Genomic DNA, 22,218 nt, shown 5'->3' with positions numbered 1-22,218 from the left:
TCCACCTGGCGGCCTGTGGGTATTGGCCGGGATAAAAGGCTGGCCATGTCCCACAATAGATAGATAGATAGATAGATAGATAGATAGATAGATAGATAGATAGATAGATAGATAGATAGATAGATAGATAGATAGATAGATAGATAGATAGATAGATACTTTATTAATCCCAAGGGGAAATTCACATACTCCAGCAGCAGCATACTGATACAAAAAACAATATTAAATTAAAGAGTAATAAAATGCAGGTAAAAACAGACAATAACTTTGAATAATGTTAACGTTTACCCCCTCCGGGTGGAATTGAAGAGTTGCATAGTGTGGGGGAGGAATGATCTCCTCAGTCTGTCAGTGGAGAAGGACAGTGACAGCAGTCTGTCGCTGAAGCTGCTCCTCTGTCTGGAGATGACACTGTTTAGTGGATGCAGTGGATTCTCCATAATTGATAGGAGCCTGCTGAGCGCCCGTCGCTCTGCCACAGATGGTAAACTGTCCAGCTCCATGCCTACAATAGAGCCTGCTTTCCTCACCAGTTTGTCGAGGCGTGAGGCGTCCTTCTTCTTAATGCTGCCTCCCCAGCACACCACTGCGTAGAAGAGGGCGCTCGCCACAACCCTCAGATAGAACATCTGCAGCATCTTATTGCAGATGTTGAAGGACGCCAGTCTTCTAAGGAAGTATAGCCGGCTCTGTCCTCTCTTGCACAGAGAATCAGTATTGGCAGTCCAGTCCAATTTATCATCCAGCTGCACTCCCAGGTATTTATAGGTCTGTACCCTCTGCAAACAGTCATCTGGCCTGGGCCTCCTAAAATCCACCACCAGCTCCTTGGTTTTGCTGGTGTTCAGGTGTAAGTGGTTGAGTCACACCATTTAACAAAGTCCTTGATGAGGTCCCTATACTCCTCTTCCTGCCCACTCCTGATGCAGCCCACGATAGCAGTGTCGTCAGTGAACTTTTGCACGTGGCAGGACTCCAAGTTGTATTGGAAGTCCGATGTATATAGGCTGAACAGGACCGGAGAAAGTACAGTCCCCTGCGGCGCTCCTGTGTTTCTGACCACAATGTCAGACCTGCAGTTCCCGAGACGCACATACTGAGGTCTGTTTGTAAGATAGTTCACGATCCATGCCACTAGGTATGAATCTACTCCCATCTCTGTCAGCTTGTCCCTAAGGAGCAGAGGTTGGATGGTGTTGAAGATGGTAGAGAAGTCTAGAAACATGATTCTTACAGCACCACTGCCTCTGTCCAAGTGGGAGAGTGAGCGGTGTAGCATATAGATGATGGCATCCTCTGCTCCCACCTTCTCTTGGTATGCGAACTGCAGAGGGTCGAGGGCGTGTTGAACCTGTGGCCTCAGGTGGTGAAGCAGCAGCCGGTCTATGGTCTTCATCACATGTGACGTCAGAGCGACAGGCCGGAAGTCGTTCAGCTCACTAGGACGTGATACCTTTGGGACTGGGGTGATACAAGATGTTTTCCAAAGCCTCGAGACTCTCCCTTGTTCCAGGCTCAGGTTGAAGATGCGCTGTAGAGGACTCCCCAGCTCCAGTGCACAGACCTTCAGCAGTAGTGGCGATACTCCATCTGGAACCGCTGGTTTGCTGGCACAAAGTCTCCTCAGCTTCCTGCTCACCTGCACTGCTGTAATTGTGGGTGGGGGGAAAGTCTCTCCTATGCTGGTATCAGCAGAAGGATGGGTGGAGGGTGTAGTACTCCGAGGTGAGAGTGGGTTAGGGTGGTCAAACCTGTTAAAGAAGTTGTTCATTTGGTTTGCTCTCTTCACGTCTCTCTCAATGGTGGCACCCTGCTTCGAGCTGCAGCCAGTGATGATCTTCATCCCATCCCACACTTCCTTCATGCTGTTATTCTCAACTTCTGCTCCAGCTTTCTCCTGTGCTGCTCCTTCACCGCCCTCAGCTGGACTCGGAGTTCCTTCTGCACGCGCTTGAGCTCATGCTGATCAGCGCCTTTAAAAGCCCTTTTCTTCTGGTTCAAAAGGCCCTTGATGTCATTTGTAATCCATGGCTTGTTGTTAGCATAGCAGCATACTGTTCTTACTGGAACTACAATGTCCATACAGAAGTTGATGTAGTCAGTAGTGCAGTCAACAACCTCCTCAATGTTCTCACTATGTGATTCCTGCAGGATATCCCAGTCTGTAGTTCCAAAGCAGTCTCTCAGAGCCTGCTCTGCCTCAGGGGACCACTTCCTGAATGAGCGTGTGGTTGTAGGTAGCTCCCTCACTCTTGGTTTGTAGTGAGGCTGAAGCAGAACCAGGTTATGATCTGCTTTCCCAAGCACAGGCAGCGGGGTGGCGCTGTATGCGTCTTTAACATTTGCATACAGTAAGTCAATAGTCTTATTTCCCCGGGTGTTACAGTCCACATACTGGGAGAAGGCAGGTAATGTTTTGGTCCAGCGTCACATGGTTAAAATCTCCAGCGATTAGCACAAGCGCCTCAGGGTGCTGCGTTTGTAACTTAGCAACAGCAGAATGGATGATGTCACTCGCTGTCTCCACGTCCGCCCGAGGAGGAATGTATACAATAATAACAATGACGTGTCCAAACTCTCTGGGCAGGTAATAGGGATGCAAACTTACAGCCAACAGTTCGATGTCCCTGCAGTAAGTGGAGATTTTGAAGTTTACATGTCCAGAGTTACACCACTTTGAATTGACATAGAGAGCTAGGCCTCCTCCTTTGTGCTTCCCGCAGGTACTTGCGTCTCTGTCCGCTCTAACTGTGCTAAATCCGGGTAGCTACACATTAGCATCTGGGATGGTGGTAGTTAGCCACGTTTCACAAAAACACAACAAACTACATTCTCTGTAGGTTCTGATATTTTTCACCAGCGCAGCCAGTTCGTCGATCTTATTTGATATTGAGTTCACATTTCCCAGAATTACAGAAGGCACCGAAGGCTTAAAACGCCACTTTCTCGCAAGCCGCTTCATTTTTAGCGTAGTGCCGGCTCTGCTGCCACGATACCGCCTTCTTACCTCGTCGGGTAAATAGGGAACCACACCGGCACTGGGATTTGTTCTTAGCGCTCGAAGTTGACTCCTTGAATAGACGAGTCTCGGCGTGTAAAAATCCATGTCCACGTTGTAAAAGTAAAAGTGTCCAGGGAACGAGTCCACATAAAAGAAAGTGATAGGAGTGATCAATAAAAAATAATAAAAAAAAAAAAAAGAGAGAGAAATAAAAGGTAGAAAAATAAAGTCGTACACAGAGCTGCTGAAAAAGCTTCCACTCTCGGCGGCGCCTGAGTCATCATGATGCGCCTGATTGATTGATTGATTGATTAATTAATTAATTAATTAATGCTGAACCAATGATTTTAAGAAAAGAAACTCCAAGTGTGATTCGCGTTGAGCAATATCCACAGCTAACTGTAAATAACCCAACACACTGAACTCTGGGATGACTTACTTTTTTCCCCTACTTTCCCCCAGGACATATCTGTTAAGACTACAGGCCAGCCTGAAGATTCAATTTTAAATTTTAGCAAGAAAGAAAAAAAATGTATTATGGTGTAAACTTAACAGCAGACATGTATTTTGGTTTTAATTTAATATCTTGGACCACTGTGATGCCTCGTGCCTTGGACCCCAGCATGGATCAAACCCTGGGTGTCTTTTAGTTTGTAACTGAGCACAAGTGAGAGAATGAGAGAGAAAAAAAGCAATATCTGTCCTTTATTATATTAGGTGACAGTTAAAAAGCAATTTTGTGCACTTTTTTAGAAATGCAGTCAAGTTTGGTAATGAAACGCAAAAAAGGAAAAGAAAAAAGTAAAAAGATTTTACTGCTCCCAAAAATGTTATTAAAATTCTAGAAAATCATTCTTTCAAAGAATTAAAAATAGACAAAACTCATAAGAAACTGAATAGCAAAATAAAAAACCACTTATCAGTTCAAAACCTCTACTACAGCTGATGGTTTGAAAATTAGAACATTAGAAGAATCTGGACAAGAACAGGCCATTCAGTCCAACAAAGCACACCAGTCCTATCCACTTAATTCATCAAAAACAAACATCAAGTCTGGTTTTGAAAGTTCCAATAGTCCTGTTTTCTACCACACTACTTGGTAACTTATTCCAAGTGTCTGTGGTACTCTATGTGAAAATAACTTCCTAATGTTTGTGCGAAATTTACCCTTAACAAGTTTCCAACTGTGTCTCGGTGTTGTTTATGAACTTATTTTAAAGTAACAGTCTTAATCCACTGGACTAATTCCCTTCATAATTTTAAACACTTCAGTCATGTCTCCTCTTAATCTTCTTTTGCTTAAACTGAAAAGGCTCAGTTCTTTTAATCTTTCCTTACAAATCATCCCCTGGTTTCAGCCTAGTCGTTGTTCTCTGGATTTTTTCCACTGCTGCTATGTCCTTTTTGTAGCCTGAAGACCAGAACTGTACACATTACACTAGGTGAGGCCTCACCACATTATAAAGATTCAGCATAACCTCCTTGGACTTGTAATCCACACAACAGGGCGCTATGTAAGCTGACATTCTGTTGGCCTTCTTAATAGCTTCTGAACACTCTCTGCCAGTTGATATTGTCAAGTCCACTACAGCTCCTAACTCCTTCTCATAAGGTGTACGTTCAATTTCAGATCTCCCACTGTGTATTCATTCGAACCTAATATTTTTACTTCCTAAATGAAATACTTTTCATTTACATTGCTCTAATTTAACTGTATTACTAAAGTACTTTACACTCTCTTCTTTGATGCTAGAAATTCACTCTCTTAAAACAATCAATAGATCAAAAGTCAACCACCACTTCCACTCTTTTTCTTAAATCAACGGTTGATCCTAAACACCCTCCCTCTTTACTGATTTCTCTCATATGTTCAGCAGGTCCAACAATCTGTACAGAGAGGGAAAAACTAAGTAATTCCACCATATTTTATTCAGGCAATAAATACGGTCTCGGAGACAGTCTCACAACCAATCCCAGATGACAGTTTACTGTCCACCTCCAATTACCCTACATAGCAGTACACAAAATCTCTAATTAGGCTCTCAGTCCCACTTGTGAACATGTACATGCGAGTACTTTATGCAAATTCTAGATTTCCAAACTTCTTTCACTCCTTGCCCATTACTGACTCCGCCACACTTTCACACCTTGACAAGCCAGCACTGGGAAGCCAAAGTGTGCTCCCCTACCACTCACCCTGCACCAACCCCTTCCAGGTAAGTGTACACACTATTTACACTATATCTCTCGGTCTATAAATAATAAAAACTGCATAAACTATGCCAACTTTTAGTGGCTCAGTGGTGCAATCTGTCACAGCAACCTGGTGGCTCATGGTGGCCAGTATGCTTCACAGCTTTAGGGACCTTGGTCTGAATCCTCGCCTTGGCACTCTCTGGGAGGTGCTTGCATGATCTTCTCGCCTGACATTGGTGTGTGCATGAGAGTGCACTGCCATGGACTGGTGTCCTATCCTGGGTAAAATCCTCTCACAATTTATACATTTGCAGTTGTAAAACAAGCATGGTGGGAGTCATAATCTGAACAGTATCTCTCTGCTAGAATGTACATTAGATGTGTACCTGTTTCTGTAGTGCTCATCTTTATTATCATATTCAATCGTATTATATGATATCATCTACTGTTGAATTCTGCTCTGTACTTGTAATATTTCTATTGCACTATTATATTGTATTGAGGATTACTTGTGTCCTCTTCTGTGTATTGTGTTGTATATACCCCCTTTCTTTTTGACATCCAACCTACCTGGAAAGGGGTCTCTCTTTGAACTGCCTTTCATGAGGGGTCTTCCATTTTTTTCCCTACAAGGGTTTTTTTTTGGGAGTTTTTCCTTGTCTTCTTGCAGAGTCAAGGCAGGGGACCCCTGTCAAGAGGCAGGGCCTGTTAAAGCCCATTGCGGCACTTCTTGTGTGATTTTGGGCTATACAAAAATAAATTCTATTGTATTGTATTATTTTGTTTATCCTTTTCTCTATATTTTAGGTTGTTCTCATTTCTCAGTATAATTACTGAACTGACACACCCTGCAAACATGAGGTTCATGCAGTTTAGAGCCAAAGACTGCTATTCTCTGTCCCTGTCAAAATTAGAAAAGGTAAGAATCCTTTACAAAAGATATCTTACTGCAGAGTTCATTCCCTAGAATTTTGTGTTGATATAAACATGTAAAATATTGTGTGCTGTTATGAATAAGGGATTTACATAGAAAAGTTAGAACTGAGAAAGTAAAATGCTAAAGAGAAAAAAGCAAAAATGAATGTAGTTAGAAGTGCCGACTCAAAGCTCCAGGAGATCTGATTTAAAATCTGTGCCTGCTTATCATCTGTGAAGATTTCTTTCCTGAGCTTTTTTCAGCTTACTCCAGCTTACCTTCCACATCCTGGAGATTTTCATTGGCCATTCACAACTTGCCTAGTGTGAGTGTGTATGGTATGTTAATGTTCTCTCTGATAGACTGGCACCCTGATTTGGGGTGGATTATTCTTTGCATTTCATGCCAGGAAGCTCTGGCCAACCCGCAAACCCTGAAGTGGAAAAATCAGTGCCTGTATTTATCAAGAGTCTCAGAGAAGGATAATGGTCCTAACTGTCTCAAAAATATCAGAGTGATGCAAATTTGGTCCTAGTATTTTCTCTATTTTCCTTATTTAGGAAACTACTAATAACTTCACCAGAATTTAGGAGAGCTTGTGAGCTGTCCTAACTAACTAGGAGCTGCCAGAAGATGGTGCTCAGGCAATTTGCATGCCACACATTCTGGTAAAGGGGGAATGTTTGGAAATGCCTAACAGTGATGAACTTGCTAAAAGATATTGATTTGACAGAAAGGGAATAATATTTGTAATAATTTTATATATTTGCTCTATTCATGAGAAGAATCAATGAAAGTGGTGGTAATATTATATCATTTTTGCCCTTGTATAATTTGCAGATGTACAATAGTGATGACTTGGGTATGTCACATTTCTCAAATTTTCAACCAAACTTTGAATGATCTTACAACACATTAGATAATGCAAAGATTTATTCATTTTCCCACAACTCTACATAAGGTAATTTTAAAACAAGGTTCAATCATAAGCGATATCACAGTATCAACACACAGGTAGTCTCATGGAGCTAGACAAGAATACACATCTGGGGGACAACCCATTAAAAAGTTTGTTGTGCATAGCGGCAAAATCATGTGCTGCAAAGGCTACACCCACAGGGCTTTGTACTAAAACATCTGCCGCCCATTTCCTCAAGTTCTTGCATTTTAAACCACTGTTGGGGTTTCAGGGAGAGAGTAAAAGATACGGAGCAAAAGAGTTAATGCTGAGAGAAAATAAAAAGCTTAAATTGATGCTATTCATTCTGGAGCTCAGTAGCACAAGGTAACTGAAGCTTAATAATTAACTTACACATTATAAAGAGCACTGTGACTGAACAGACACACAGATTCACACATATAGACTACCACAGTTTGAATAGTGCCGCTGTCTGCTATGATATCTTTCTGTCATTTTAACTATTACATCACTATATGACATAACAACAGTCAATTGAGTTTAGATAAGCATTGCTGTCTATGGGTATACAATGTATTTAAAAAGTGGCAGATATTTTCTCTTGGCATGTTTGCATTTAAATTAGACAGTAATATTAAATTTTGTTAGTTATTCGTTTAGACGTGCAGTCAGAAGGTGGGTGCTGTGCAGCCTCATCTGTGCATCTACTGGTGTCGTTAGGCAGATTGGTTGATTCAAGTGTTTTGTGTACTGAAATCTGCATCTCCGGGGGATTTTCATTATCAGCTCTCTTAATTGCAGTCCCTTTGATGGAGTGTGAGACACCCTTTAATTTAGGTGGATATTCTGCAGTTAAAATTTTCATGAATATACCTGAGAATTCTTTCAAGCTTACATCAACTTCTACACTATCATTGTAACTGAACAACAGAATGCACACACAACACCTGAGATAACGTAATCGTTCATGTTTACTATTCGTCGATCGATGCCTTTGAATGCCAATGTATAATCTAATGTTACAGAAACCTTGTATCAGGTTATGTTTATGTATAATTTTATTTTTAAAATGTACAATGTGCCCCCTGCACACGTGGCAACACAATTAAATGTTTGATAGGTTTCTTGTAGGAGACTTTTTGACTGTAGACAGGTTCATTGTAATCAGAAGCTTATTGTCTGTCAGATAAGCTTAACGAAAGCCCCTCAGATTTTTGCTTTTGAAAATCACCACCCCTACTTTGAGCACCACCTTTGTGAGGCACTGGATTAGTTCAGAAATGGGACACTCACTGAACCCTCTAATTGTTCCCAGCCAATTTTAAGCAAAATTCATTCAAGGTTGTCTCCAAATTTATATATTATATATCTGGCTTCAGGGAGACTAACACAAAGGTGGCCGTGGATGCAAACTGCATTATTCTTGATGTTTTTGTGAAGAGGCAACAATTACACGCAGCTTAGTGCAATATTCTACCTTATTATGTTTTCCTTCTTCATCTTTTACTATTTCAATGTTATTTTTATTATTATTATTATCTTTGTGGTGAAGCTTTATCATTAGTATCAGAAATCTACAAAAGGTCATTGTGATTTTCAATTAAACTACAAAAACGTCATCTTGAGTGCCATTTTGTGACTCAAGGTGCTGCAAAATCGTGATGTCATTCATTCTCAAATGTGATCTCCTTATCCTCGCTGGGAGTGAATGTCGGACGCTTCATAACTACTTGTCATGTCGTACTCTGGGGTAGGACACATTCTTATCCTGGTCAGTCCTTTAATGCAATTCCTGGGACTAATTCTGAGATGCTTGATAAATATGGGCACAGGTATAAGCTGACAGACAGATGTGTGGGTTCCCCCCACATATCTAATTGATTTAACTTTTGACCGGCAAGTTCTGCTTTTTGGTATATCAGTAAAATAATAATCTGTTCTAAAAACGTTTAAAAGCCTTGCACCATAAAAATGTTGTCTTTCAACTTTGCAATATTCATAGGTGCCTGTCTGAGCTTTTATTGACCATTTTTTAACAGAAAAAAATTACATTATGACCAAAGGGTACCAAATTGTTACAGTGTCTCTAAAGTGTTATAACACTTATTAAGCAAAAACGTATCTGTTTCTTTTTTATAATCTTTGTGCTTAATGCTATAGCTTGTATCAGCATTAATTTCCTCTTCAAACACCATAGTGTTATTTCTTTATTACAGTATAAAATCAAGAGCAATGTCTGAGTGGAAAAGATTCTTAGATATTTGCCGCAGCTGTTTGTAATAAATACAATAAAAATATTCAGTGCAGTAAAGCTCAGGTTCATCTCAGATATGTTTTCCATAGACTTTTCAATGCTGTCAATTTTTAACACTTTTTTTTTAGTAGAAATACTAATTCCATTTTTAAAAATGGAAACATTCAGTATTGCATTAAAACATGAGGAAATGCTCATCTGCAGTACAGTCTGTTATTTCCCCATTCAGCAGGCGTTTTCTGCTCCTGACATGATAAAACTATGACTAATACACAGAACAGCAAAACAATATACAGAACATACACTTCTTTATTATCTGTGTTATAATGTGAAGTCTCTTGCAATTTAAAAAAACAAATTACTTTTTTGTTGTCCTTGACAGAATTATAAGTCAGAGTAATGGGTATTTTAAAATTCACTCTGTTTCATAAAATTGGCATATTGTGAAATAACATTTTTAAAATATTGTCCTGTGGTAATGTTTTTGTAAGTGTTCTTTGAAGTACCAGTTGATGGCAGTAACGTTCTTAATATTGAACTGTCTTCTTCTTTTATATTGTGGTCAGAAAGAACGTGAGAAAGGCTCCAATCTCGCATTTATGTTCCGGTTGCCCTTTGCTGCAGGAAGAGTGTTCAGTATTAGCATGCTGGATACATTGCTGTACCAGGTAATGTATGGCATTTTTTTCACATTTAGCAAACATATTATAAGTGACATCTATATGCCTGATCGCTTTTTCTGCATATTTTTTCTATATTGCAAAATTGTCCACATCATTCATTTAATTCATCTCAACTCAATTAATTTTAGCCTAGCACTCTTCACTGAGTACAAGCGCAGGGCACTTGCACGTATTTACACTATAATGAGCTAACAGTAAATTATTAAACTGTACATTTATTTACATAATGACACAAATTACATTAAATACAGAGAATGAATACCATTGAAGGGGTGGCATGGTGGTGCAGTGGGTAGCACTGCTGCCTCGCAGTAAGGAGAGCTGGGTTTGCTTCCTGGGTCCTCCCTGCGTGGAGTTTGCATGTTCTCCTCGTGTCCGCGTGGGCTTCCTCCCACAGTCCAAAGACATGCAGGTTAGGTGCATTGGTGATCCTAAATTGTCCCTAGTGTGTGCTTGGTGTGTGGGTGTGTGTGTGTGTGTATGCCCTGCGGTGGGCTGGTGCCCTGCCCGGGGTTTGTTTCCTGTCTTGCGCCCTGTGTTGGCTGGGATTGGCTCCAGCAGACCCCCGTGACCCTGAGTTAGGATATAGTGGGTTGGATAATGGATGGGATGGAATATCATTGATCAACACACACGTTCTGACAATATCATTTGAGATATGTCCAGCTGATGATTGAAGAGAGGAAAACAAGAACTGTAGTTAAGAGCATTACTGGAGAAGAGAACTGCTTAAGGGTCCACAGTTGTTTACGGTGCCTATACAAAGATTTCACCACCTAGGAAGTTTTCACGCTTTATTATTAAACAACATTGAATCACAATGGATTTAATTTGGCTTTTTTGATGCTGATCATGAGAGAAAGTGCATTTAATGTCAAAGTGAAAACAGATCTCTACACAGTGGTCTAAATTAATTACAAATATAAAACAGAAAGCGATTGATCAAATAATTGTTCATCCCCTGCAAGTCACAATTTAGTAGATGTACCTTTGGCACCTACAGTATGTACACAGATCTGTCTATCTATCAGCTTTGCACATTTAGACCATCAGGTTGCATGGGGGTCGTGAATGAATGGCCTTGGTCAAGCCGATACACTTTAGGTACTACAAACAGGCATATATTACTCATTTACTCTTCTGTAACAAGACCTTAACAAAGGATTCCTTTGTTTTTCATGACACTTAGAAAACATCAGTAGATTGGTTGTTCATATCTGTGCAGTGTGGGATATCAACATGATAATAAAATGACTTGTTAATATGAACAATTCACAGATCTTATACTAAATCTGCAATATCAAGAGACATGTGTCTCAGTTAAGCCACCTCAGACCACTCCAAAGTGAAGTTTTGGTAGTAGGTCTCATTGCAGAGAAGAATAACCACTTTACTGATATTTTGTAAGTGTTATGAAGACCCAAAGAAGTTTATGTTATGGTCTTGTCACATGATAGTAACAAAGTGATAGATGCAGTTTGCAGCATCTAAACTAAAGTGTTACCATCAAGTCCAACCACAAATTCTCAGTTGGACTGAGATCTGAACTCTGACTTGGCCACTCTAGAACATTAATGTTGTTGTTCTAAAGACATTTCTGTGTAGCTTTGGCTTTAGGATTGGGGTTGTTTTCTTGTTGGAAAACAAATCTTCTCCCAAGGCACAGGTTTCCTACAGGCAGCCTCAGGCTTTCCTCTAGGATTTTCTCATATTTTGCTGCGTTCATTTTACCCTTTACCCTCCCAAGCCTGCTGCAGAAAAGCATCTCCACAGCATGATGCTGCCACCATCATGCTTTATGGTGGAAACGCTCTGTTTAAACCAGGTGTTTATGCTGATAGACAAAAAGTTAAACTTTGATTTTATTAAACCATAGCACCTTCTTTCCAGTTGACTTAAGAGTCTCCCATGTGCTTTTAGGCAAACTATAGCTGAGTTGTCATGTATGTTTTTTAACAGTGGATTTTTCTTTGATACTCTCCCCTAAAGCAGAGCCAGTCAATTCATTAGGCGACATAGGCAGCCACCTTTGGCACCATCATCTGAGGGGTGCCATTTATGAAGGTTAATGGGATGAATGGGTGCTGTTACCTGCTGGGCACTGTTTTTGAAAATTAAAGAGCACACACTCTGTACACCAAGTGGTACGGTATAAATACCAAAGTGCACTGTTTGTGCTACTGAAAGGGTGCATGCTCCAGACACCAAGGAGGTTACCGCCATCCATCCTTTCATCACAGGTCATCGAAATCTAATAATATTGACTACCTGCTATGGACAACATGAGGCAACATCCATCCATCCTGTCCAGGGTTCCAAATGGGTTTTGGCCAGCTTTGCCATAAAGCTAAGACTGGTTAATTACCCAATAGTTGTTGTCCACCCAGTCTCTCCAATCGATAGATAGATAGATAGATAGATAGATAGATAGATAGATAGATAGATAGATAGATAGATAGATAGATAGATAGATAGATAGATAGATAGATAGATAGATAGATAGATAGAACTTTATTTGTCTCCAGGGGGAAATTATTTATTTAAAGAGCTTCTATGAAAAGCATAAATAAATACATAAATGGATAGAAAAAAAATAAATATATACACACACACTCACTTTAGTCTGAACACACACCAGAATGGCTAAAAAGGAAGAAAATTGAAAAGAAAGAAACATCTGACTTGTCAGTCCTAGTCCCAATGAGGCATTATGCAAGGCATATTGCTATTGTTATACAGGGGCTGCCGTAGCGTTTCCTGACACACTTCTGCTGAATGATTCATTAACTGAAAGTCCTCAGTGTTAGTGTGTCAGAGATAGGATGTGCAGCATTGTTCAGAATGGCACTCAGTTTTGTTTTAACTCTGTCCTTTGCTACTATCTCTATAACTGAACTTGCTTTTCTAATTACAGCTGAGCTATACTCTATCCATTTCTTAATGACTGATTTAACTGAACTCCAAGGGTAATTTGGTTTTGATTTTTTGTCTCTATCCCCTCTTGTGCTTCTCACTGAGTTGCTTGGGATGTTCTTTTGTCTTCATTGTGTAGGTTAGGCATGCACAAGCTTCATCTTCTAGATCTGAACTAATTCTGTGACTTCTAAATCCAACAGGCTGCACCAGTGGTGATTTTGGTGTATCATATTTAAGAGGATGAATATTTATGCAATCAATTATTTTGATGTTCTGCATTTGTAATTAATTTAAACCACATTGCAGAGATGTTTACATTTTGACCTTAAAGAGTCTTTTTCTGTTAATCACTGTCAAAAAAAACAGATTAAATCTACTTTCTTATAATAATAAAGTTTGAAGACTTGCAAATTGGTGAAGACTTTTATACGCATTGTATAACACACAATGTCACCACTCTCCTGGGTATTCTGTGCTGAAATAGTAAAAAGTAGATTTCAATCCCATTGAATTGCAAGGAACTAAATATCTATTGCCACTTTCCATTGGCAGGAGTAGATGTTTTGACAATGCAGTGTAGGCATCAAATGTCCAGCATACTGAGAAGAGAAACAAAACAAAGGATGGTCAGTAGTAGTCCATAAAGACTGGCAAGCTTTTATTCTTGAGAAACCAACTAACAGTTGCAATATAAGCAAAATATTAAGTAGTGTTTTGTAATGGCGCCTGTGATCCTGAACTGGATGAGGTGAGAGTTTGATCTTTGATGGATAGACGTTTTTCAATGACTGAAATGCTTCCATAGATAGATACTTTATTAATCCCAAAGGGAAATTCACATACTCTAGCAGCAGCATACTGATAAAAAACAAAATTAAATTAAAAAGTGATAAAAATGCAGGTAACAGACAGTAACTTTGTATAATGTTAACGTTTACTCCCCTGGGTGGAATTGAAGAGTATAGCGTGGGGGAGGAAAGATCTCTTAAGTCAGTGGAGCAGGACAGTGACAGCAGTCTGTCGCTGAAGTTGCTCCTCTGTCTGGAGATGATACTGTTTAGTGGATGCAGTGGATTCTCCATAATTGATAGGAGCCTGCTCAGTACCCATCGTTCTGCCACAGATGTCAAACTGTCCAGCTCCGTGCCTACAACAGAGCCTGCCTTCCTCACCAGTTTGTCCAGGCGTGAGGCGTCCCTCTTCTTTATGCTGCCTCCCCAGCACACCACCGCATATAAGAGGGTGCTCGCCACAACCGTCTGATAGAATATCTGCAGCATCTTATTGCAGATGTTGAAAGACGCCAGCCTTCTAATAGTCGGCTCTGTCCTCTGTCCTCTCTTGCACAGAGCATGAGTATTGGCAGTCCAGTCCAATTTATCATCCAGCTGCACTCCCAGGTATTTATAGGTCTGCACCTTCTGCACACAGTCACCTCTGATGATCACGGGGTCCATGAGAGGCCTGGTCCTCCTAAAATCCACCACCAGTTCCTTGGTTTTGCTGGTGTTCAATTGTAGGTGGTTTGAGTCTCACCATTTAACAAAGTTCTTGATTAGGTTCCTATACTCCTCCTCCTGCCCATTCCTAATGCAGCCCACGTTAGCAGTGTCATCAGCGAACTTTTGCACATGGCAGGACTCCGAGTTGTATTGGAAGTCCGATGTATATAGGCTGAACAGTCCCCTGCAGCGCTCCTGTGCTGCTGACCACAATGTCAGACCTGCAGTTCCCGAGACGCACATACTGAGGTCTGTCTGTAAGATAGTCCACAATCCATGCCACCAGGTATGAATCTACTCCCATCTCTGTCAGCTTGTTCCTGAGGAGCAGAGGTTGGATGATGTTGAAGGCGCTAGAGAAGTCCAGAAGCATAATTCTTACTGCACCACTGCCTCTGTCCAAGTGGGAGAGGGATTGGTGTAGCATGTAGATGATGGCATCCTCCGCTCCCACCTTCTCCTGGTATGCAAACTGCAGAGGGTCAAGGGCGTGGCAGACCTGTGGCCTCAGGTGGTGAAGCAGCAGCCGCTCCATGGTTTTCATCACATGTGACGTCAGGGTGACAGGCCTGAAGTCATTCAGCTGACCAGGACGTGATACCTTTGGGACTGGGGTGATGCAAGATGTTTTCCAAAGCCTCGGGACTCTCCCCTGTTCCAGGCTCAGGTTAAAGATGCACTGTAGAGGACTCCCCAGCTCTAACGCACAGGCCTTCAGCAGTCGTGGCAATACACCATCTGGACCCACTGCTTTGCTGGCACAAAGTCTCCTCAGCTCTCTGCTTACCTGGGCTGCTGTAATTGTGAGTGGGGGAAACTCTCACTTATGCTGGTATCAGCAGAAGGATGGGTGGAGGGTGCAGTACTCTGAGGTGAGAGTCCAGGGTTTACATGTCCAGGGTTGCACCACCTTGTATTCACATAGAGAGCAAGTCCTCCTCCTTTCCGCTTCCTGCAGGTATTTGCGTCTCTGTCCACCCTAACTGTGTTAAACCCGGGTAGCTCCACACTAGCATCTGGGATGCTAGTTGTTAGCCACGTTTCACAAAAACACAACAAACTGCATTTTCTGTAGGTCCTGACATTTTTCACCAGCGCAGCCAGTTCGTCGATCTTATTTGGTAGTGAGTTCACATTTCCCAGGATCACAAAAGGCACCGAAATCTTGTATCGCCACCTCCTTGCTAGATGCTTAGCCTTTAGCTTAGCGCTGGCTCTGTTGCCACGATATGACCTTCTTACCTCGTCAGGTAAATAGGGAACCACACCGGCACGGGCCTTTGTTCTCAGCGCTTGAAGTTGACTACCTGAATAGACGAGTCTCGGCGTGTAAAAATCCATTTCCAAGTAGTAAAAAGTGTCCAGGAAACGAGTCCACATAAAAGAAAGTGGTAAAGAGTGATCAGAAAAATAGAGAAAAAGGTAGAAATATAAAGTCGAACATGGAACTGCTGGAAAGGCTGCCACTCGCAGTGGCGCCCAAGTCAATCTGTCCATTTACTAAGCCATCTTAATCCAGTTCAGATTTGTTGAGGCATCAGTACTTATCCCAACAGTTTAAGGCCTAAACTGGGAACCAACACTGGATGGGGTGCTAGATAGAGCCATATTTTATCATAAGCTAAATTAGGGTCTAACAGTTCAATGGTCTTTCAAAACTTCAGGACTTTTTTTCCTTAATTTGATACAGTTTTAGTTTCATGTTCTATTACTCACTCTTTTACTCCCTTAGCATTCTTTCCAGGTTCATTGCACCAGGTTTGTTGCACCGCCTTATAATCTTTTCACACTCACTAACAACATTTATTTCTATAGTACATTTTCATACAAAGGATGTAGCTCAAAAGTACTTTACAAGATGTCGAATACATAGTTACAAGAAAAGAAATTAGATAAGAATGATAATGAGTAATACATATATGTACATACATACATATATACAGACGTGTGTGAAGGAGAGGAAGGTCAGTGGAATGGTGAGGATGCAAGGAGTAGAGTTGGTGACAATGGATGAGTTTAAATACTTGGGATCAATAGTACAGAGTAATGGGGATTGTGGAAGAGAGGTGATAAAGAGAGTGCAGGCAGGGTGGAGTGGGTGGAGAAGAGTGTCAGGAGTGATTTGTGACTGACGGGTATCAGCAAGAGTGAAAGGGAAGGTCTACAGGACGGTAGTGAGACCAGCTATGTTATATGAGTTGGAGACAGTGGCACTGACCGGAAATCAGGAGACAGAGCTGGAGGTGGCAGAGTTAAAGATGCTAAGATTTGCACTGGGTGTGACGAGGATGGACAGGATTAGAAATGAGTACATTAGTGGGTCAGCTCAAGTTGGACGGTTGGGAGATAAAGTCAGAGAGATTGCATTGGTTTGGACATGTGCAGGGGAGAGATGCTGGGTATATTGGGAAAAGAATGCTAAGAATAGAGCTGCCAGGGAAGAGGAAAAGAGGAAGGCCTAAGTGAAGGTTTATGGATGTGGTGTGAGAGGACATGCAGGTGATGGGTATAACAGAACAAGATGGAGAGGAGAGAAGGATATGGAAGAAGATGATCCACTGTGAGCAGCCAAAAGAAGAAAAAGAAGTATACAAAAATAAACTTTCATAAGATGGATATAAAATGGAGAGAAGTAGAGTCCTTCATTTTAGAATTGTTTTTTTAAGTCTCTACATGCAAGTCCAATGATAAGGTCCAGTGACCAGGGTAGACAAAAAAAAATAAAAATAACTCCAGTTAACCTGAGAAAAAAACAAACCTTCAGAGGTGCCAGACTAAGAGACCACCCAGTCCTCATTGGGCTTTCTACCGAGCACAACTGTTCCTAAGTCAGAAAGAGCACATAGGGTCTCTACAGCTTCTCATAGCTTAGAGCGTCATTACAGAATGTCTAAATCTGGTCCTCATGTACACTTCCTCAGGTTGGGCTAATTTACAGTCCCCAAAATAACTATTAAAATGTTTGTGGGAGGTTTTGTTTGATTGGAACAGAGACCCATAATGGTAAAACTTGTAAACAGCCTTGTTGAGTGGTTTCTGTACAGAAAGTAAGCTATTCCTAAGATCTGCAAATTTGTTCCTTTCTAGTTCAGTGATTTAGCCAGCCGACCACAGCATCTGCTTATAACCGACTGTTCACCACTAATTGCTTTTAAATTTGAAGTTAACGCATTGATTGCAGGTAACTCAAGCAGTTATGTATCAGATTATAAAATCATAAGATCTGCTGTTGCTATAGAGAAAATGAATAAATATGGTGTTGGATACACAGGGCAACCATTTTGAACCTCAGCAGTCACACTTTTGTCTTTTTTGCCAATGATGTCATGAATGATTTTTCTCAGCAGTGTTTTTTTCTATATTTAGTGAGCTATTTGAAAATGTACACTGAAAAATTTCTTCATGTACAGCAGGGCTCTTTCAATAAAAAAAAAAATCAGAATTCATTATCTAATGCCTGCAATGTATGACATTTAGCAGAAAATAGCTCTTTAGAAAATTAAAGTGTAAGAGAAATGATCAGGTTAAAACATCCACATGTACATTGTCAGACTGGCTTAGTTTGCATGATTCCTATATACAGGACATTAAATATGGTCCAGCTTTTGTGCCATTCCATGCTCAACTGTCATTAACTCTCTACTATATAGTAAAATACTAAACTATTATTACTAAAGTCTGTGTGTCCAGTCCCTCTGAGCAATCTGATTGGTCAGTTTGGCTTTGGCGATGTAACGAAAGAGGAAGTGTGAGACACACAAGGAGGAGAAAAAGCATGGTAGGCATGTGCAGAGTCACTTTCAAAGACTGGGAATGCGAGAAAACCACCTTGAAAACAATGACAGAGTTGAGAGGCAGGCTTTATAGGAACACCCTGGAAAGAGAGTGTTGAACCCTGTTGAAGAGAGGTTCAGACACGTAAATACAGAGGAAAGAAGCTGAAAGTGCACATAGGGCAAGAGATAGAAAATATTTTTAAATTATTCAATTACCTGTCTTCAACAGGTAGTATTGGTAGTATTCAATAAAATGCTAAGATCTGTTCATCTGTTACATGATTACTTGTGAACTACTGGGGTTAAAACCTTGATCAAGGTCTTATTTGAAAGCTTATGACCTGATATATCTGCGGTGGGTTGGCACCCTGCCCGGGATTGTTTCCTGCCTTGTGCCCTGTGTTGGCTGGGATTGGCTCCAGCAGACCCCCGTGACCCTGTGTTCGGATTCAGCGGGTTGGAAAATGGATGGATGGATGGACCTGATATATTCTGGAATTTTGAGTAGCAGTAACCTGTTTATTATGGCAGAGTGAGCACAAAACCAAGTGACATGGCAGAAAGAAAAAGACCAGCAGTGACATCTGCTGACCGTAAAGCACATCCCAGAAGACAGTTAAATGACACAGAACCAGAATGAATAGGCAGAAAAGAACCACATTGACAAGCAAGAATCAGTGCTGAATATAGAGAAACTGAGCAGCGGACAAACACAGTGGCTGATAGACATGCAAAACAAAGTCTAGGATACAGAATGAAAGAGAACCCCAGGGACAGGTGACAATCTAAAGGATCATCAAATAGTCAAAGCTTCTGACCATATGAATGCATTCCTTTTATATCCTTACATCAATGTTTCTTTAAAGACCACTACTTAGCAATGTAACATCAATGACGTGATAAGTGTCATGCTATATTTTTTATTGTTAAAACCAAAACAGAAAACTTTTTTTTCTCAAATAATGAAAAGTTGAGACCATATGCAGGCATTCCTTTTACATCCTTAGATCAATGTTTGTTTGGAGAGCACTTCTTCCTAAAGTTAGAATACCAATGTGATAAATGTCAAGCCATATCTTTAATGTTGAAAACAAAACAATGTGTTGCAAACATGGAAAAGTTTAGCTTGCTCTATACGAACTAACTTTGTTTTAGAACTGTAGTTCCATTAGTTTCACTAGTTACTATAATTTTTACCTCACTGGAAGTTCATTTTTGGTTCCTGCATTTTTTAAGACATAATTGTTATAAAAAATTATATTGTTACTTGGTTTACTGTAATGCCACCATCTTTATTTACATTGATCTAATGTAACTTAGATTAGATTAGATTAAATAAACTTTATTAACTCCATGGCAAAATTCCCCATTTACTGTCTTTGCCTCATTTTGTGATGCTGTCTGCTATGTTAGCTATTGCTGTGGTTCACATGACTAGGAAATCATGTGACACATGGTGTTATTGCTCCCTATCATTTTAAGATGGTAGCTTGCAGCAAAAACATTTATGGAAAACTCTAACAAATGATGTGCTATACGAGTTATGATCTGTCTGACTTTCACTACTCAAAATGACACAATGCCTCTATAATCTAGGCTCAGGCTTCAAGTGATGTCTAAAATGCCAAAATGTGCCGCCAAACTCAAGGAGCAGCCTGTACATGCCCATAAAGATGGTAAAAGTCTCAAATGTGAAAAAAAAAACAGAAATGTGAGAGAGGAACCATGAAAACCTCTGGCCCATGATGACAAAAAATATATTCTTTAAAGTTTAATAATTCATTAACAAAAAGAATTCAGAAAACAGTAGTAGAGCAAAAATAAATTTTAAAAAGTTTGAATTAAAAAGTAATACTAAAGGCAAAACAAAACCAGTCCATAAACCACAAGTTAAGTGGAGTCAAAACATGGAAAATTCAAAAAGCACTTACAAATAAGATCTGCAAAAGCCAACCCTTTATTAATGCCAAAGTGAACTGATGTTCTTACTAAGCAGTAATTAGTGAAAAATTGTAATTAAAGGGCCCAGGACATGAAGCAGGGTGAAGAATACTTGCGGGGATCATTACTAAAGAAACAACCCAATCTTGAAAAAAAACCAGAAAACATTAAACAAAAATCTAATATTGTTAGCCATAAAAAAGCCAGAAAAACCATTAATTTTAATTCGATTTGAACTTGGATAAGGAAGACGTGTCTGTGATGACCTTTTATCTGGTCATGCTGATGATATCATGCATTGCATCTTCAGAAAACATGAAATTCACAACATGGAAGTGGCAACAGGAATCCAAAATGTTGTTGCAGGAAGGTCAAAAACCCTAGTTTAGATGCACAGAAGTCCACAAACACACTAGAAAAGAGACAGTAAATAATAACATACAGCAATCCTAACACAACACAGTGTTTTCAGGCTTACAGAGGCCTGGTGATGGTACCCCAGCTGCAAAATCAGGGCCCTGCTCCCTTAAAATAATATAATAATAAAAAAAATACCAAAATAAAATTCATCAAGAAGTATTAAAACACAGATAGAAAGGATTCACAAACAGAACTTCCAAATACTATTTAAAAGACAAAGAAAAGTATACATTAAAAGACCCTTAAGCTATTGATGAAACCCTGGATACACCTCAACAGTGTGAAGGTTTTTGTTAGTGATTTTCTGTGTAGTATTGGCTAAAAACGTTTTGCTTTTGTTTTTGAGGCTATGACTTTGTTTTATTGCATTTTGAGTACTTTCACTGTTTTTTTTAGTCTTCTGGATCGATCCTGAGCTGTCCTTCCATCTCCTTGTCCACTTATTCTTCTTATTTGTAATTCCTTTTGGACTATTGCTTGATTTATTTCAGGCATAATTTTTAGTAGATGTGCACACTTACCCTCCTTATTCCAAATGCTGTGTTGTGTCAGCATCAGGTGGAAAGCAAGAATGTGCTCTTCTCCATCTTAGAGCTCTTTTATTCTATCCTTTATTTTTATAATGAAATTGTACTGCAGAATAACAGACAGGTGATGTTTTATTGAGTTAACCAGGAAAAGCATGTAAACAATGAAACTGAAACAAATAAACTTAGCTACCAAATCCTAATTATAGACTAGAATCAAAGTCGAGAAAACAGGTAAAGAGGTCAAAAAGAATGGAAATCACAAGAAGCATAAAAGCAAAGAAATCTTTTTTGTTTTTTTGTTTTTTAAGAGGTTGTATCTACAGTTCAGATAACAAGAGGAGTTACCAGCCAACCCTTTATCTCGTCACACCAATTACCCATGGGTGACAACTGTTAACACCATGCATCTAGAAATGCATTGACATCTATTCAATTTGACGGCGATAGAAGGACCTGAAAGTAATTAATGACAATAGAATTTACAAAATAAAATTGCATAAACCTAATCATGAGAGAGGTATTCAGAACAGAAACAACAACATTTATTTCTATAGCACATTTTCATACAAATGATGTAGCTCAAAGTGCTTTACAAGGTGAAGAAAGAAAAAATAAAATTAGGCATTACTAATTAACAAAGTAAGGTCCGATTGCCAAGGATAACAGAAAAAAAAAAAAAACTCCAGAGGGCTGAAGAAAAAAACAAAATCTGCAGGGGTTCCAAGGCCACAAGACCATCCAGCCCCCTTTGGTCATTCTACCTAACATAAATGACCTCAATCAGTCCTCATGGTTGTCAGGCGTCACGTGGAAGAATTAGATGATGATGGTCATGTTGACATCTGGTCTTCGATCCATCAATGTAGGAACATCACGGTGCTTTGATTAGGTGGTGGTGGCGCAGATTGCCACCACAGAAAACCGGCACAAAAACAGAAGAGAAAGTAGGGGTTAGTATGGATCACGGAGCCATAAAAATGATACAGAATATCAGGGTTACACTAAAATGAAACTATAAGAAAGCCATGTTAAAGTAATGTGTTTTTAGCAGTTTTTTAAAGTGCTCCACTGTATTTGCCTGGTGAATTTCTATCGGTCAGCTATTCCAGATTTTAGGTGCATAACAGCAGAAGGCCGCCTCACCACTTCTTTTAAGTTTAGCTG

At 40.0% G+C, this 22,218-nt stretch overlaps 1 protein-coding gene across 2 annotated transcripts in view; it reads left to right on the top strand.

The window, feature by feature from the left end:
• kcnt2 (potassium channel, subfamily T, member 2) overlaps positions 1-22,218 on the top strand; it is a 566,635-nt gene that overhangs the window by 244,149 nt on the left and 300,268 nt on the right. For both annotated transcript variants that reach the window (XM_051932499.1, XM_051932498.1), the window contains exons 23-24: positions 6,005-6,116; positions 9,853-9,954. In XM_051932499.1, the coding sequence (XP_051788459.1) occupies positions 6,005-6,116; positions 9,853-9,954 (214 nt within the window). The remainder of the gene's footprint in view (positions 1-6,004; positions 6,117-9,852; positions 9,955-22,218) is intronic.

This window comes from Erpetoichthys calabaricus, chromosome 10 (assembly GCF_900747795.2).
Source record: "Erpetoichthys calabaricus chromosome 10, fErpCal1.3, whole genome shotgun sequence".
Classification (NCBI taxonomy): domain Eukaryota; kingdom Metazoa; phylum Chordata; class Cladistia; order Polypteriformes; family Polypteridae; genus Erpetoichthys; species Erpetoichthys calabaricus.
Note: the sequence above shows the minus strand (reverse complement) of the source record. Positions and strands in the feature narration are given on the sequence as shown.